Here is a 17054-nt window from a genome sequence, read left to right as displayed (position 1 = left end):
GTTTACATATGTACATGAGAGGAGAGGCAAACCGTATACTGTGGATACACTTGATTTGAAAATTGAGAAAATGTCTGTGCGCATGTGTTAACAGTTTATGGTTCATTACATATCTGCGAGTTTACATATGTCCCAGTTTACATATCGTAGAGAATATCTCTAATAGGTGGCCCATTTAGCTATGTGGTTTAAAGCACTCACCTTTACAGATCACTCCCACCTCACCTATCTTTGTTGGTTCAAGTCTCCGGTTTGGTCAGTGTGGTTATGTGAGAACGATTGCCAGTAGCTTCTGCTGGGTCAGTCGTTCTTTACTGGGATTTTCCTGTGTTCTGCCTCCACTAGATACACTGGTTGCCATGTATCGTCTTATCATGTGTTGAAAAATGGCATTAAACCCACAGCAACAAATTTATTACAATATAAACTTTCATCAGTTGCAATTTTTTATGCATTAGCAACATGTAACTAACCTTTGTCCATTTTTTCAGGAGAACGAGTAATTCGGCACAGGTCAGAAAGACTTGCAACCGAGGTTCTAGTCAACCCACAGTCGCAGACTTTGAAAGCTGCGCTGAAGAACTTTTTGCATACTGTGACAAACTACAAGCATCTGATCTATGCTGGACACGCCTTCCAGGGATCAGGGGCCTGGATTCTACAAGATGACACCTTCACATTCAACAACTTTGTTCATCTCTTCAAGGAATCGGGTACAGAGGAAATCCTCAGGCAGCAGGAAGGATCCACTTTGACACTCTACACTCACTCTGAGGGTGAGTGGACTACTGGTCACATTGCCAAGAATGACTTCTCCAAGATCTTCAAAGTTGACTTAAATCCCCCCAAAAGTCTTGAAAGTTCTCATGGTGTGTTGCAATTTACTGCCTATGTTGGAAATTTTGTCAAAACTCGCCAGTTGTCAGACCTACTGCCATCATCTGATGTTGTTGGTAATATAAGATTTAGCCGCCCAACATTGTACATTTTTCCAGGTTGCCAGGGTGATTCTGCACTTTTTGGTATCAGTGGCTTCAACCTGCTTGTAAATGGTGGATACAGCAAAAAGGCCTGCTTCTGGGATTTTACTCGCCATCTTGACCGAATTGATGCAGCCTTGATGACTCATCTTGGCACGGATAATTTGTTTGGAATCAACTCCGTTCTGAAGAGGAAGAGTATTGAGAATGTCCATCCAGAGATTGGTTTCCTTTACCTTAATGCCAGTGATAAGATGAAACATTCCACCACAGAAAATGTGACACCTGACTCCAAAGAGCCACAGCTGCTTGTCAACTTGGCAGAAGAAGGGAACAAGTTAGTTGAGTATGCCAAACAAATTGGACAGCCCCCACACCCATGTTCTCGTACTGCAGCCACTCAGCAGCTTGAGCCAATGAATTTGTACCGCAAGGTTGGCCATGGATCCCTGGATATGTATATTCTTAATCCAGTCACAGACAGCAAGGAATTGAAGGAATTTTATCAGCAATGGAACCAGCAGGCCAAGCAGTTTGGAACCCACCTGCATATGCCTATACCCAATACACAATCCATTTGTAGTCTTCTGGTATGGAGATCTGCAGATCCCAATGAGATGATCACTCGCATTCTCTTTCCAGGAAATGCACCACAGCATAAAGTCATTGAAGGTCTTGAAAGATTGAAAAACCTTGATATACTTAAACATGCAAAATGCAACAACAAGGATCTGCATACCAAGCCTGCTGCCAAGAAAACATCTGCCCCTGCTCCATCTGCAAGGCCACCATTAGGAAAGCCAAAAGCTCCTCCAGTAACAACTAAAGCTGAACCAGTTTCTTCTACTCCTAGAAAGGTTGAGCACACTCCACGAATTGAAATGAAACCAAAGCCCAAGCCAGCAGCTGCTCCTAAAGCAAAGAAAGAGGATCTTAATAAAAAGACATCAGCCAAAAGCAGCGAGAAGGCTGATAAGACCAAGTCTTCATCTTCATCGAGTCCTTCTAAAGCATCCACAAAAAGCTTAACCCCAACAGAAACCCCAAAGGATGCCATTTCTCCTGTAAGTGAACCATCCCCACAAGAACCCGAAGGATCAGAGCCATTGGTACAGGTAGATGAGACTGGGTCTGAACCACAAGAAACTGAACTTTCACAGCAACCAGATGAAACTTTTGAACCAGATGTTTTAGAGCCAATATCCACAGGGCCAGTAGATCTTGGTGACTTCCTAGGTGATTCTCCATCCCACCTCCCAGAACCAGAGGAAAGTGAACACACCATGGATGAGACTTTTCAACCATTTCCCGATAGAGGAGCATTGGACAAGGATGCCATGCGAGAACTTGGAATTTATGATGAAGATGAGGACATGGCAGACCTTCAACAATATGGGCAAACGGATGGAATGAATGCTGAAGAGGAGGAGGAGGAAGAGGTTCACCCTGAGCCATTACCAGAACCAGTGGCTTATTCTCCATCTAGTTACACACAAGAACCTGACATTATCCCAAGTATGCAAGTTTGCAAGGAAGAGCCATCCACTGTAAAGGAGGTAACAACACCAGTTTTTTGTCCATCTACACAGGAACCAGATGACCTACCATTAGAGCATGAAATAAGTGACATGTCTAAACCAGAAGAAGAGTTATATGAGAAATTACATCAGGACGTTTCTCCAGATGTTCAAGAAGTCTCAAGCAGTAAAGAAAAAGAAGTGATTGAATCCTCTATGTTGGAGGTGATTCCACCTGTGAATGTTCCAGTCACCATGGAAGATTCACCAAAACTAGAAGATGGAAAAGACATTCAGGAAGAGGAGGAGGATGTTAAAGAAGATGCATTTGTAAAATCATGCAAGGAAAAACATGAGCTAGAGGTTGAAGCAAAGTGGAAAAATGTGGAGGAGGCATCAAATGATATTGAAGACAGATTGGCACCAGAAGATGCTGGATTATCAGAGAGTCACCCCCAGGAGTCTGTAGAAGATGTAGCAGCAGAGGCTGATGAGATGCTTAGTCCAAAAGCATGCGACTCTGGAGTAGCTTCAGATTTTCAAGGGTATAAAGATGAAGAAGAATCAGCAACCCAAGCCCATGTTGATTCAGAGGACCAGCAGAGAGAGTCGGGAGAGGAAGAGCAAGATATTTACTCCAAGAAAGAATTTGAAAAAACTGTGGAAGACATGGATGGAAACAGAGAAAACAAACCATATCTGCCAGAAGAGGCACTAAATCCTGTAGAATGTCCATTTGAAAAACAGGAACAAGAATATGTTGAGCAAACCAAGTATGAGGATGATGATGATGAAGCTCAGCAAACGCCTGATGCATCTAGTGGAGAGGTAACACCAGATGAGGATCTGCCAAGGCCAAGGGCTGCCTTCGATCCAATGCAATCTTCATTCATCGCAGAAAAGCACGATTTTGAGGAGCAAGACTTTGGAATTGAGGATGAAGATCGACAGTCTCCTTTGTCACAAGATGAAATTCTCCAACAACCTGCAGAAGAGATACCACAAGAGGAAGGTCCCACAAAGGCAGAGGAAGTTGAACGCAACATTGTCCTTTCACCAGAAACTCAGGAAGAATTTTCTGACAGAGTATCTGAGGAAGATTATAGTAAACATGCTGAAGATGAAAGTGGGTCGTGTGAGCAGGGCCATAGCCGTGAAGCAACTCCTGAAGACCAGCCTGAGCTAGTCACAGAAGAGTATGATCAGAGCAGACTTCATTGTGAACATGATGGTCAGGATAGATCCATGAGCCACGATCATGAAGCAACTCCTGAAGACCAGCCTGAGCTAGTCACTGAAGAGTATGATCAGAGCAAACTTCATTGTGAACATAATGGTCAGGATAGATCCATGAGCCACGATCATGAAGCAAGTCCTGAAGACCAGCCTGAGCTAGTCACTGAAGAGTATGATCAGAGCAAACTTCATTGTGAACCTAATGGTCAGGATAGATCCATGAGCCACGATCATGAAGCAAGTCCTGAAGACCAGTCTGCATATGTTGCTGAAGAGCATGATGAGGGTAGGTCTGAAGATGAACATGGTGAACAGGAAAGGTCCATAAGCCACAGTCATGAAGCAAGTCCTGATGAGCATTCTGATCACATCGTTGAAGATTATGATCAGGGTAGATTTGAAGATGAACATGACGGACAGGATGGGTCCATAAGTCACAGTCATGAATCAACTCCAGAAGACCAGTCTGAGCAAGTCACTGAAGAGTGTGATCAGGGTAGATTTGAATATGAACATAATGGGCAAGATAGATCTGTCGAATCACCACAAGACAGCACTGACAGTGATATGAGACACTTGATACAGGAACATGCTGAAGATGAGCCAAGCATTGAACAGTCTGATTCATCCATGCCTCAAGAGGCTTTTGATAAAGGCACTGTCCCCCCAAATTCCTGTCATCTGGTTGGCACTGATTCCCAGCAAACAGACTATCTTACACCAGAATCAGAAGCTACTGATCCAAGTCACGGCATGTCCTTTGGCTACCAGCAAATGGAGGATCAGGAAGGTGATAATGATGATAATGACTCGATAGAGGATGTTTCTCAAGAAGATGAAAAGGATGTAGATGAATCTTACCCAGGGCGTGGACTGATACAGGAACAAGATCTCTGGCAACAAGGAGGCTGTGCAGGTGGTAATTTTGCAGATTATACAGGTGGGATGACCTCCCATCCATTTGGTTTGGCTGACCAAATGGGATACAATCCCTTTCATGGCCTTGATCAGCAGTCTCAACTGGAACCACAACCAGGAACATACTTTAGCCCCTCAGAACAGCAATCAGAAGAAAAAGAATTTGATCCACTAGCAGAATGGGGACAACCTATGGGATTACCATCACCTCCTCCTCCAGAAGAGGCACAGGCTGTTGAGGAATCTCCTGCTAAAGAGGTTAAGGATACAAAGAATGCTAAAGACACAAAGTCGCCCAGAACAAAGACAAAACCAGATGCAAAGAAACCTGATCCCAAGAGATTGAGTACAGCCCCAGCTCCAAAGGCAAGATCAGCATCTGCTTCTAATAAACAAGCTGCTAAATCATCTAGTGACACTAAATCTGCTAATGGAGTTCCAGAGACAAAGAGTAAAGTCCGTCTATCTCTTGGTGGAAATCCATTGAACAGCTCAAAATTGGATGCAGCTACAGACAAGAAAAACCCTGCCATTGCTTCTCCAAAAGCAAGACCAACCAGTGCACCAGTCAATGGAAAACCAGCTTCTGCAAAATCAGCAGAATCCAAGTCGAAGGCTAATGGAACCAAACGTCCAGCTACTACTACAGGCAACCGTTCATCTCCTGCAACAGTTCCAATGCCTCCTCTGCCACCCTTCAATGCATTCTACTTGGACCTGGCATATATTCCAAACCATGGAAACCCCCGGTATGTTGATATTGAATTCTTCAAGAGGGTCAGAGCTAGATACTATGTCCTAAGCACTTTAACACCCAGTGCTCAAACCTTGAATGCTTTGTTAGAAGCCAAGAAGACTTGGGAGGACAAACATGCAGAAGTCACATTAATTCCAACCCATGATAATGACATCTTGCACCACTGGATGGGAAATAACAAAGAACAGTTGGCAGATCTGAACATAAATGTGGCACCTTCTGCCAGCCGCTGTACCATACAGCTTCAAGACCATGAGACTAGCTGCTCTGCTTATCGCTTAGAATTCTAAATGACATTCAACTACGTCTGAGTATTTTATTTATTTACCTTGTAATTTGTCAGTGCTAAGAAAATGCATTCATCTCTGCTAAAAGTGTTAAGTTCATGTCTTGGTTACTAAGAGGCAAGCTTAACTGTGGCACTATAGATTTATAGATATAAATGGTTGAGAAAAGGATATATGTTTGTCAGCCATGCTAAAAACAGCTTATAAATTGAAGATGTTTCAAAGCTTTTTTTCTGTCATCAGTTGTGATATCTGTTCATCAAAATAATGTAACCGTACTCTATGGTATAGCTACGTAACAGAGTACTAGCACCAAAATGCCACCAAAATTTTGGTCTTAGCAGTGGGGGAAAAAATCGGATGTGAAAAGCCAGGGTTTATATAAGCTAAAAGAACTGTGTTATGCTTATAGGATTGTCATTTCAGTTGATGTGCAAGAAATGTTTAATGATATCTACATAATGATGTAATGCATCAGATAATGTTATGCATGATTCCACCCTCATTGCTCATATTGTGTCTTGAAACTATTTGCTGTATGCAGTTTTAAAATATACATGAACAAGCTGATATTTTAGTAACTTTGTCACCTATGCAGATGGTGTTTGCTACTATTCGTAAAGCTGAAGATTTTGGTATTTGACACACATAACTAGGGCATGTTCTAGAACTGAAAAATTGGGGTGGAAAATTTGCAGCCTATAGTTTCAAAAAGGGAGAAATTTCTGACTTTGTGGGATTTAATAAAGAATAATGGTATGATGTCCAATTTTCAGTTTTGAAACATTGGTTTAAATCGTCTAATTGTGTGTCATAGAGTAGACCCTGGGATAATATCATTGACAATTCTTGAAATATTAAGTAGCTATGTTTGTAGCAGTTTTCAGTACATTCTATTTCTTTTATTATTATTTTTTTTTATTTTATGGAAACTGTAGCTACAGATAGGTCTCCTAATTATCTTCCATTGGTGAGGTTTATCTCCTTTGAGGTTGACAAATTGGCATCAAACTTGGGAGTAACTTTGGAAATCTGTACCCTTTACACTCCAAGTTTATTTGCTCAATAACTGAGAAAGTTTCATTCCTTGCTTCTGTTTTTTTTTTATGCGTGTTTCTGTTTGTGTTAGCGTGTGCTTAATTGTCAGAATTAATATTTCACATCTGTTGATGAAATCCTGACATAGAAAAGCTGATTACACCAGAATTACATAAGACCCTGTTATTTAAATGAGGAACATAATGTTGTCGACATGCCCCATATTTCGTCAGCAGCTTCAGTATGAATTGGATTATTGGGTGAAGAATGTTATCTCTGTTACCAGTATGGTACCTATTAATCTTTAGATGTGTTACTTAGCTACTTGTAATTTTGCTAAAGTTGTATTGTTGGTAAGCTTGTACACGCCCTTGATAGTAATCATGGTCAACTAGCTAAGAAATCGAGGTTCATTTGGAATCGTCATTTATATGCAGTATCTTCCAGTACAGTACCAACTGTCAAAGTGAATTCTTTGATAAGCATTAGTGATTCAAGTAGCTGATTTGCTACTTTGAAAGCTGGTCCTAAAGGTTGTCATGAGGCTGTGAAGGTTGTACAAAGAAAAAGTTTGGAGCATGTTTTTTTGAAAGACTTTAATTCATCGTGTGTTAGAATTGTTTGTTTCCATCCATCATTGTAATATAATATTCCCATCTAAGCTCTAGAATTGTTTTTATCTTTTCTTTGTGCTGCTTTGTTGTTTTTCTTCTTGCTTCTTGCAATCATTGACACTAAGTACTTGCACTTCTTAGCCAAAGGTAGTGAATTTACAAATGTTTTGCATACCAGTGTGTAAAGTTTGCACATTTCAGATGAATTTTATTACCTAATGAATGTAAATTATAAAGCACTTGTAAAATGGGAAATTAATCAGTTAATAAATAATTGTAAATCAGTGCAGAAGAAAAGGGCACAATCAAGTAAATTCATATTAAGTTCTAGCTATAATTGATCTCTAACTGGCACATTGTTCAGGTAGTTTATCCATCAAAGCATTCAAACTGGCTCAAATCAGCTTTCGTTACTGTTTATCAAAATGCATTTGTTTTGCATATCATAAATTTAGAAATCAGTTTTGTCCATTTTTTGTACTTTTGGTTTTAATTTTTTTTAAATTATTTCTGAACAGTTATAATTTAAACCTAAATCACACATAAAACTTAATTTGAAGGAAAAATTCCAATTATGGAAAAATAATTAGTAATTTATATTTAATTTGAAATCTGAAGTCCTGGTGTTTATTGATAGTACTGGGTAATAACTAGTCTTGGGTCAATTGCAGTGAAGTTCTCTTTGTATGCAACTCCAAATGTTTATATTGCCCAGTATAAATCTTTGGCCACAAATTTCATGAAGTACATGTATCTGTCAATCAGTATGATGTCTCTGATTATCATGGCTGTTAATGTACAACTTTAAAATGACCCATGTGACTTACAGGAAACAAATTTAAATTTACAATCTAATATATTCCTGTACTGTTCAAGTTATAAGAGTAATAGTGTGAGAGGTGTTCGTTTAGTGGGACCAAGGAAATGATATTGTCTTCAAAGGTGAAGTAACTGTAAAAGCAAATTTTACTGTGGCAGTTTATATTGCAAATATGCCAGTAAAAATCTGGCTTTTTTGCTTCAGTTTAAGACTTGAAATACAATATTGCATCTCGTGTTCTTCCCCATCACAGCCAATAACTGTTTATGCCATAAAAGAGCTATGCTTGATAAAATCTAATAGTGTTATAAGGGTACTAACAACAAAATCATTCAGCATTACAAACAGAAATTAGAATTAGTCTTATTAAGATCAGAAATTGAATGTACTAGATCAAACCTCAATGCTTTGATTACCAAATTAATTTTCCCAGAATTGTCATTAGCTATAGTCATGTGTACTGACCTTGTAAAATTGTACTTCACCTTTGAAACTTTCATGCAGATTTTTAAAAATCTTTTTTTTTTTCATAGACTTTAGACAGTGTTCAGAAGGAAGGAAGTTTAAAAATGCTCAACATTAGGTTAAAAAGATTTTGTATTGTTAAAGATGTAACATGCAGAGTTTAAATGGAAATTGGCTGAATCAGAACAAGAGGTAATGAAAAGAAAAATTATAATGCTCAAACTGAACTCAGATTTCTGTCATCTGATTGGTTAATACCCTAAAACTGACCAGTCGTGCATTAGAATTTTGAGTTGAATCTGAATTTGAGCATTAGAAGGTTTTAATAACCTCTGTGCCTTTTGTGGATTGTCTTTGAAGTGTGTAAAATGCCAATGTTCTAAAGAGTGATTGCTTTCTCATGAATAGTTCTTGTTAAGGTTTCTGAATGCAGTGGGGGAGGAACTGACTGTCATCTCGTGTTAGATGATTGTCGTTGAGATTTGTATATGAATATTTTCCTGGTGATTTTTTAAAGCCTTAATTGTTTTGTGAAGAGTTTTCATTAGCCTATGCATTATGTATTGTGCATACACAAGAGGTAATGAGGGTGTCATGTGATGTTTTTGATTGTTTAACGCTGCCATGTTTGATTTGTATGGGACATTCGGAAAGTGCCTATTGTTTGCTAATTTTGTCAGAAATGGACCATCAGTGGTGAAATTCAGTGGTTGATTTTTTATAGGATTGTAAAAATTTCTGGTTGAAATTGGTATTGTGCATCCTGTCGACCAAACCTTAAATAGCATCCTGGCATGAAAGGCGTTCAGTTCTGTACAAATGTTGCTGATCCGCCATCAGATTTGCCCACAAAAAATTTTTTTAGTAGGTTTCTTCTTAATAAAAAAATCCAACTAACAGAAGTTGAGCAAATTTGAAAGAAAGCATCCTCACATTGGGATTGCAATTGTGTACATATGCTGATCCACAAATGTGGTCACCATTACTAAAAAATAAAAATCTATAAATGAGTTATTTTCCATAAATTGACCAAATTTTTAGAAAGTTTCCTCCGAGACATCTTCAAACAATTGTAGCAAATTTTGCCAATCTGCCATTAAATATGGCAGCCAGTACTAAAAATAGTTTAAAGTTAAACAGCTCAAAAACAACTTTGCAGTATTTTACCTAATTTTAATTTGATGGTAAGTACTGTTGCATTAAGGACATTCAATTTGATATAAATTTGTTGAGCTGCTGTCAATATGGCTGCAATTTACTAAGTATAAAAGTAACTTAAGAAACCACTCAGCAAAATTTGACTGAATTTTATAACGAGCATCATGGCCTGAATGGAAGACTTGTAAATTTGTGTAAAGGATGCTGATCTGACATCTAGTATAGTATCTATTACTAAATGTGGTAACACCTTTTCAAAGTTTTTCAAAAACCACTTAACAGAATTTGACTAAATTTGTTAGTTTCAGTTATTGGGCCTTCCATAAGTAAAATGTATAAAGTAGACCCTGAAGTGTAAGCATATCAGTCTTTGTTGGTCTCTGGTCAGTAGTAAATGTGAATGGATAACAAGAAATGCAAAATCCCATTGTAAGATATATTTCTCACTAATTTTAAATGAATGCAATGCTTGGTGAACATTTCATAGTATGAAAGCAAAAATTTAAGTACACATTGATACCAGAAAGTCATTTTAAAGAGTATTTTGACACATATATATACAAAGTATCAAGGGAAAATTTGAAGTATATGATAATACCAGAAAATGATTTTGAAGAGTATTGTGACACTTGTACACAATAGTATTGTACTACTATTGTACTAAATTTTGTGTTAGCTTCCAGTGTAAAGTTTTTTTTACATTTATTATGTAATTCTGTATAATACGAACAAGGGAAAATAATAGCTAATATTTTTGCAATTTAAAGGTGTTGAGTTGATGAAGCATTATAAACAAGCCAAGATAATCAGTACCCTTGGGTTTAATTCCTACAAGGTAGTGAATGAATGAACACCATATGTGCTCACTTGTAAGTTGAGTCAAACTGCAAACAACCAAAATCCTGATCTGACAAAGCATAAAGCATCTGCAGATCAAGGTCTATACTGTTTGTTATTCAGATTATTCCTTACAAACTGCACAGACCCAGATCTGCTGACGCATGTGGCAGCAGATCTTGGTCTGTACAATTTGCAGTTGGGCTCAAGTATATACAGTTAATGCACATGGATGTGCTTCAAATCTTTTTACATTGAATTTTAACAGCTATGTTCACAACCAGGTTTTATGGTTACCTTCATTGGGCAGTGACTGGTGAACCAAGATTTTATAAATTTTCAAGATTTGATCAATTTTGAGACTGCCTGTAATTTTGCTGGCTGAAAACTTGCAGCATTTTGAAAGTGGAGCATAACTTACTAACCTCACATTAAATGTTAGACTAGGAAAGCCTTGTATACTCACTAACTAGAACCATATGTATCTATACAAAATTGCTTCACTTTGTCTCTGCATTCATCCATATGCTCTGAAACAGATTGGAGTGATTTTAAATATTTTATAGTCCGAATCCAAGCAGGTAGACAGCTGTATCATCCATAACTTTTCTACCTTCTGATTTGTTCTGATTCATAAAATCCTACCAACTGGTAGAAAATTACTTGTAATATGATGGACTTTTTTTTTTTAAAGTAAGGGACAATTGTTGCACATTTGTTGATGCACCATTTGACTGATCTTGTGTTTTTCATCCATAATCTGTGCATCTTTGTAAAATTATAAGCACCAGTTTATAATGCACTATTTTTTGATTTGTGATGCATTCATGGTTTAGTGGGCTACATTTGGAATTGTGATCTATTTTGGCTAATGTTGATGAATGTACATGTACAATTACAGATATAAGCTTTTTGGTGCTTTATTCTTTGGAGCATCATATTCATGATAAATAATGTTTTAGGTAGAAAAATCAAGGTTCCTCAATGAAAAAGAAAATAAAGGAAATTTTACAAATAATACACCATGTATAGGTATTTATAAATGTATTGTTTGCACTAATTTTTCTAATTATTTTTTTTCTTCATAAATTTTGCCTGCAGGGCTCTTTATTCTCTAGTTAATTTCATGTTCATTATATTTTTGGAACAGTTTCTTTAATACATTCTTCCATTTTTGTACAAAAGTCTGTTAGATCTTTACTGTAATGTTCACTACACTTTTTGTGCTTTCACTATTGAACTGTATTTCAGTGTTATCATAAAAAGTCCTTTTTAAAGTTCTTTTCTTTAATACTGTAGGCTGTATTTAACCCTAACAAGGACATCAATTAGTGTGTCATCTTTTGATTTATTAATTAGTGGGTCATTTTTTTATTTACCGATATGGCAAACAGAGATGCCAGTCATTCCGATTTTGGACAGAATTGTTTGTACTTTTAACTTAAGAGTATGCCATTACAGTTTATCATTTTAATGTTTTCCACTCAAATAAAACTTGATATAAGTGAACCAGACTTTATCACTTGGTATATCTAGATCATTTAAACATAAGTAATATTTGATTTTAATTCATTTGTGAAGTGTACCCAATCATTTTTGTTGCAAAAGCAACTGGATATTGACCAGTCAAAGCTCGGGACATTGGTTCTCGGATAAACTTGAGAAAGTTCAAGGAAAGATCATGAAGTGAGAGGCAACTGATAAAATTATAACTTGATAGAAAGAGTCCTACAGAAATTCAAACTAGGTTTCATAAGGCATCAGCAGTGGTTAAATTAGATGTCTTGGCAATCTTTGCTCACTGGACTTCAGTATTGTACATGTCATGAAAAAAATAAATAGAGAAAGTGTATTTAAACCCAAAATAACTTTGACTCAGTTAGGATAAATACATCAAATAAATTTTTGGATAAACTTTTTTAACAATTCGGGTTTTATTTTCAGATTCCGATTTATCAGTGCTCACATTTTGATTTGTTGTTGGTAGCTCTACTTGTCCTGTATACTTGTATATTTTCACTGGGTGTTTTTTCTCTTGATCATTTCTACTCAATGACTGATACTTCAGTTCTTAGGTTGCACAGTCCATCCAGCATATATGACATGTAAAGTATATCACTCAGGCTCTTAAATAATTAGATTTTTTTTTAACTTGTAATTTACTTTTTTTATTTCTATGTTGCCTTTTCCGCACAATCAGAGCAGCTTGTCTCACTTTTATCATATCCAGATCTGTCCAGTTGGATATGGCACGGACAATATAGCATTATTTGATATCGCTTGTCTTGGCAAGTACTGTTTCAATTTGATGTAGTTGTGGCCCCTGTTATCTGATGATGGTATGGCCTTGGCTTTCCAATGTTTGTTTTGTTTTTTTTTAATGACAACACCTTTTCTACTTTTATTGTACTGCTTCAGATTTTACTAGGAAAATTTACATTAAACAAACCCTTGCACGAATTCAGCCTTCATGTATATATTTTACACAGCTATGGGCTATGCTTAGCTCAAATCCACTATACATGTATTTGATAGAAAAACTTGTAATAGAATGCAGTGGACTTGGGTTAAAAAAGAATGAGCATTATTGCTATGTATTAATGCTTTACTAAAGCTGATAGTTTATCTCGTATCCATGTATGATTGTAATGAAAAACAATGACACACTAATTGTGATCTACGTACATTGCTTATATTCCTCTTTCTTTCATCTTTCTTGCAGCAGTTTTTCTTTGAATGCTGAAACCACAAGTGCTACAGACTTTGTAGCTAATTCATGTTGTATATGTGTTAATGCTCTGTATGCAGATTCAGTTTTATATTTTTTCATCTGTTCATATTTTCCTTTGTTTCCATGCCAATTATTCGTCTAATTTCTGGTGCACTTCCTGTATTACAATATAGATTATATATATACGCTTACTGCATTGTTAATGAGTCATGTGACCAAGATTTATTTGCATCATTGTTTGTCAATGCCAGAATTTAAAATAAATATTTAAAAAAAAACAAGGATTTTGTTCGTTTTTCCCTGCATTTCCAGCAAGGTTTTCATACTTGCATCAATCTCTTCCTCGGACAAAGGTTTGTCTCCGACTCTCCAAACGCAAGTCACTATTACATGTATGTACGCAGTACATATGAATGGTATGTGCACAATACAGATGTCCAACATTATAAAGTACCTTGTAAAAGTGTCTGATATAATGATGGTATGGTCATGGTTTCATAATGTTGATCCTTATAAAATACCTTTTATGAAGCAACTTCACCTATATCACAGTACAGTTTTAGGGTTCCTCACCTATATCACAGTACAGTTTTAGGGTTCCTCACCTATATCACAGTACAGTTTTAGGGTTCCTCACCAATATCGTAGTAAACTTGTATGGTTCCTCACCCACTTTTAGGTCTTCAGTGAACAGCATTATTGTGAGGTATGACTACTCTAATCCAATTCATCTTAATTTTCAGTCTTCCATTTATTGATTAATACAGACGTGCACACATTCACATCGTGTATTTGGACGTGTTCATTATTCACAACATAATTTCTTTCTACTATTTAGCCATCCATCTTGCGGTCTTTGCAAGTACAAGAACATGTAGTACCACTTCGGTAGACTAGTGGTTAGAGCGTCCGCCTCGAATGCGGGAGGTCGTGGGTTCGATCTCCGGCCGTGTCATACCAAAGACTTACAAAAATGGTATTAACAGCTGCCTCGCTTGGCGCTCAGCATTAAGAGGTTAGTGTTAGGACTGGTCGGCCTGGTGTCAGGATAATGTGACTGGGTGGGACATCATGCTACATGTCTGCGACATGATGCCCCAGTGCTAGACATGACTATGAACTATCAAACTGCAGACATCGTAGCGATATGACTGAAACTTTTTTAAAGCTACGTTAAAAATCCAAATCACAAACACACAAAGAACATGTAAACAGTTTGGTATTGCTTGTTGCCGCAAAACAAGACTAATAGATATTTGTCTGATGTACCATCTCAGGGTGTTATTGAGAATCAATATTTAAAATCATACTTAACAGAATTTCTGTATGAATCGCATCATCCCAGTTTGATGAGCAGTATTAATAGCTAAGTTTGCATAGCACAACTCTGAAAAACTTCATGATAAACAACAAATCAGCACTCTCAAAAGACGTATAGCACTAGATACCTTGACTAAATTAGCAATATCTTACCCATTGCTATTGTGTAGCTTTATATTTTTCATGCAGAAAAACGAGTCTATTTTGATGTGAACACATCCTCACATAGAGTGAATTATTGTCAGTACGATGTAATCCACTAGCACGCATAACATGGTTCATGCATAAATGGTCATCTTTTTCAAGGACACCATGCTCTATGGACATTATGCCCCAAGTGTCAGAAGAGAAATGGGCAGTGGGACCTTAACACGTTAACCCCTGGTGACGAGTTTACGTTGCAGGAGGTAGTAGCCTACTGCCGAGCTCTGTAGCGTCGAGGTCATGTTTAATACTAAAGTGGGTGGTATTGTAAAAAGGTAGTCAGATGTAGCTCTACAATGATACCAAATAATCTGGAATACCTAGTTGCACTACAAAATACAGAGGGAGATAACTCATTTTTTGGACCCGATTTTTTTTCTACCCCAAATTAGCGCGAGGTCGGAATTCGATTTTGTGTCCGGACTTTAGACTTTCTGGTCTCAGATCTAAGGCAGACCGGTATGAACTGCAAACAGACAGACGAACCTTTGCAAAAAGTAGGATAAGATGGGCATTTGGAATAAAGAGTGGCCTCGACACGAAAATAATGGATCCGTTAAGCAAAAAAACAACAATAAAATCTTCCAACTTTTACCCTTCTGCTCATGCGCGAGCCAAATAGCCAATGAAAAACGATGTTTCTAACACAACTAGGCAGTATGTTTTTGGAACATCACATGAAAGTTGGTGCTTTATGATGTATTCAGAAATAGCTTTCAAAATGTGTTTCCTACTCAAATTTCAGACGAAAACGACAAAAACCTCCAGAGGTTAATGTGTTAAGAAGGGCCCTTGCAACGCTCAACCGACTTCATCTCTTGCTCAAAGCGCACAGGAAAATCCTTGCGCACTTCATAAATTGTGACCTTCTGAAACCTGGTATCTTGCTGATATCAGATACACCTATGAGCAGTGGAGGAAACTCCCCTCCCCTCATCGTCGGAATGTTGTTTCCTACCAAGACAGAGTTGGTGCACTGCTCACCTCATGCCACGATTAGTGTGTTGCTCACTCCCACCAGGGATATGGTGCACCACACACTTCATATCCACATAAGCATGTTGCTCTCCCAAAGCATGTATGTGGTGCATGACAAATATTCACGAGAGTGTAATGCTCACTCCTGTTAGGGAGGTGATCACTTCACGTATTCCCAACATCGTGTTGAACCCTCCTGTAAGGGAGGTGATACACCGCATACATCATACCCACCGTACCACGTTGCTTCCTCTTGTTAGGAATATTGTCAACTGCATATATAATATCCAGGGAAGCTTGTTACTTTTTACCATACTAGAGTTGATGCAACACTCCAAATATTTTAAAGAAATTGTGTCGCGCCTCCGATGGGAAGAATCTGTACCAATCCCTTTCTTATTGATGAATCAGTTGAGGAGGATGTATTCGTTGATTAAAACTATGTGGCCTCACGGTATCAGGATAGGATACAGACTGAGTATCCCCGCTACTATCACATCCTGTGCAGGATTGAAAGTCTGCTCCCTTCCCTATTGTCCCAATTAATCATTACGGGAAGAGCTCTGCCCATACAGTAGAGGTGATCATATGGTGATCATATGGCTCGTGTCCCACCATCACTACTTACGTCCTGCCTTCCTGGTTGGTAGGACGTGTCTCATCATCCAGGGCAGACGATCTCATCTCCACTCTATAATTCATAGCACAATAGTACCTAATCACCACGCGGAATTACTGAACGTGATACTGAGTGTTCATCTGCCCTATCTACAACTGAGGGACATATTGATTCACAGCCAATCCCCGGTTCAGATGATAATCTCCTCTCTATCCTCGTGGACTACAATGAGTTTGAGGTAGAAACAGCGCCAGTGACGCCTGCTGCCAGACCCAATTCATCCTCTCAGTTGAACAACGAGGATGAGGTCTGGTTCTTCGATAAGGCGGTAAACGAAGTCTATCGCATCTTTCCCCCAGATTTGTGCCCGAAGCCATCTGGCACCATCCAAGCAGATCTTTTCCATTTTGGAACAGATATAATGAGTGCAACCCCAATCAAACCTCTTGCTTCTTCCTCATTCCTCCACGATCGAGTAAACCTCTCCAATGTTCAGGCAGACCAAAACATCTCTCCACAACATTGGTGTTGGCGTCGCAGCTCGACGTTGAGACTCTTGTCATTACTGCCAGTTA

General features: G+C 38.0%; 1 protein-coding gene across 2 annotated transcripts in view; it reads left to right on the top strand.

Annotated features, from left to right (window-relative positions):
- LOC149801023 (uncharacterized) overlaps positions 1-13639 on the top strand; it is a 119987-nt gene extending 106348 nt beyond the window's left edge. For both annotated transcript variants that reach the window (XM_089955049.1, XM_089955048.1), the window contains one exon: positions 492-13639. In XM_089955049.1, the coding sequence (XP_089811175.1) occupies positions 492-5698 (5207 nt within the window). In that variant the 3' untranslated portion in view covers positions 5699-13639. The remainder of the gene's footprint in view (positions 1-491) is intronic.
- Positions 13640-17054: the final 3415 nt, after the last annotated feature.

Source organism: Sinohyriopsis cumingii, chromosome 4 (genome assembly GCF_028554795.1).
Source record: "Sinohyriopsis cumingii isolate HCF-2022 chromosome 4, ASM2855479v2, whole genome shotgun sequence".
In the NCBI taxonomy this organism is placed as follows: Eukaryota; Metazoa; Mollusca; class Bivalvia; order Unionida; family Unionidae; genus Sinohyriopsis; species Sinohyriopsis cumingii.
Note: the sequence above shows the minus strand (reverse complement) of the source record. Positions and strands in the feature narration are given on the sequence as shown.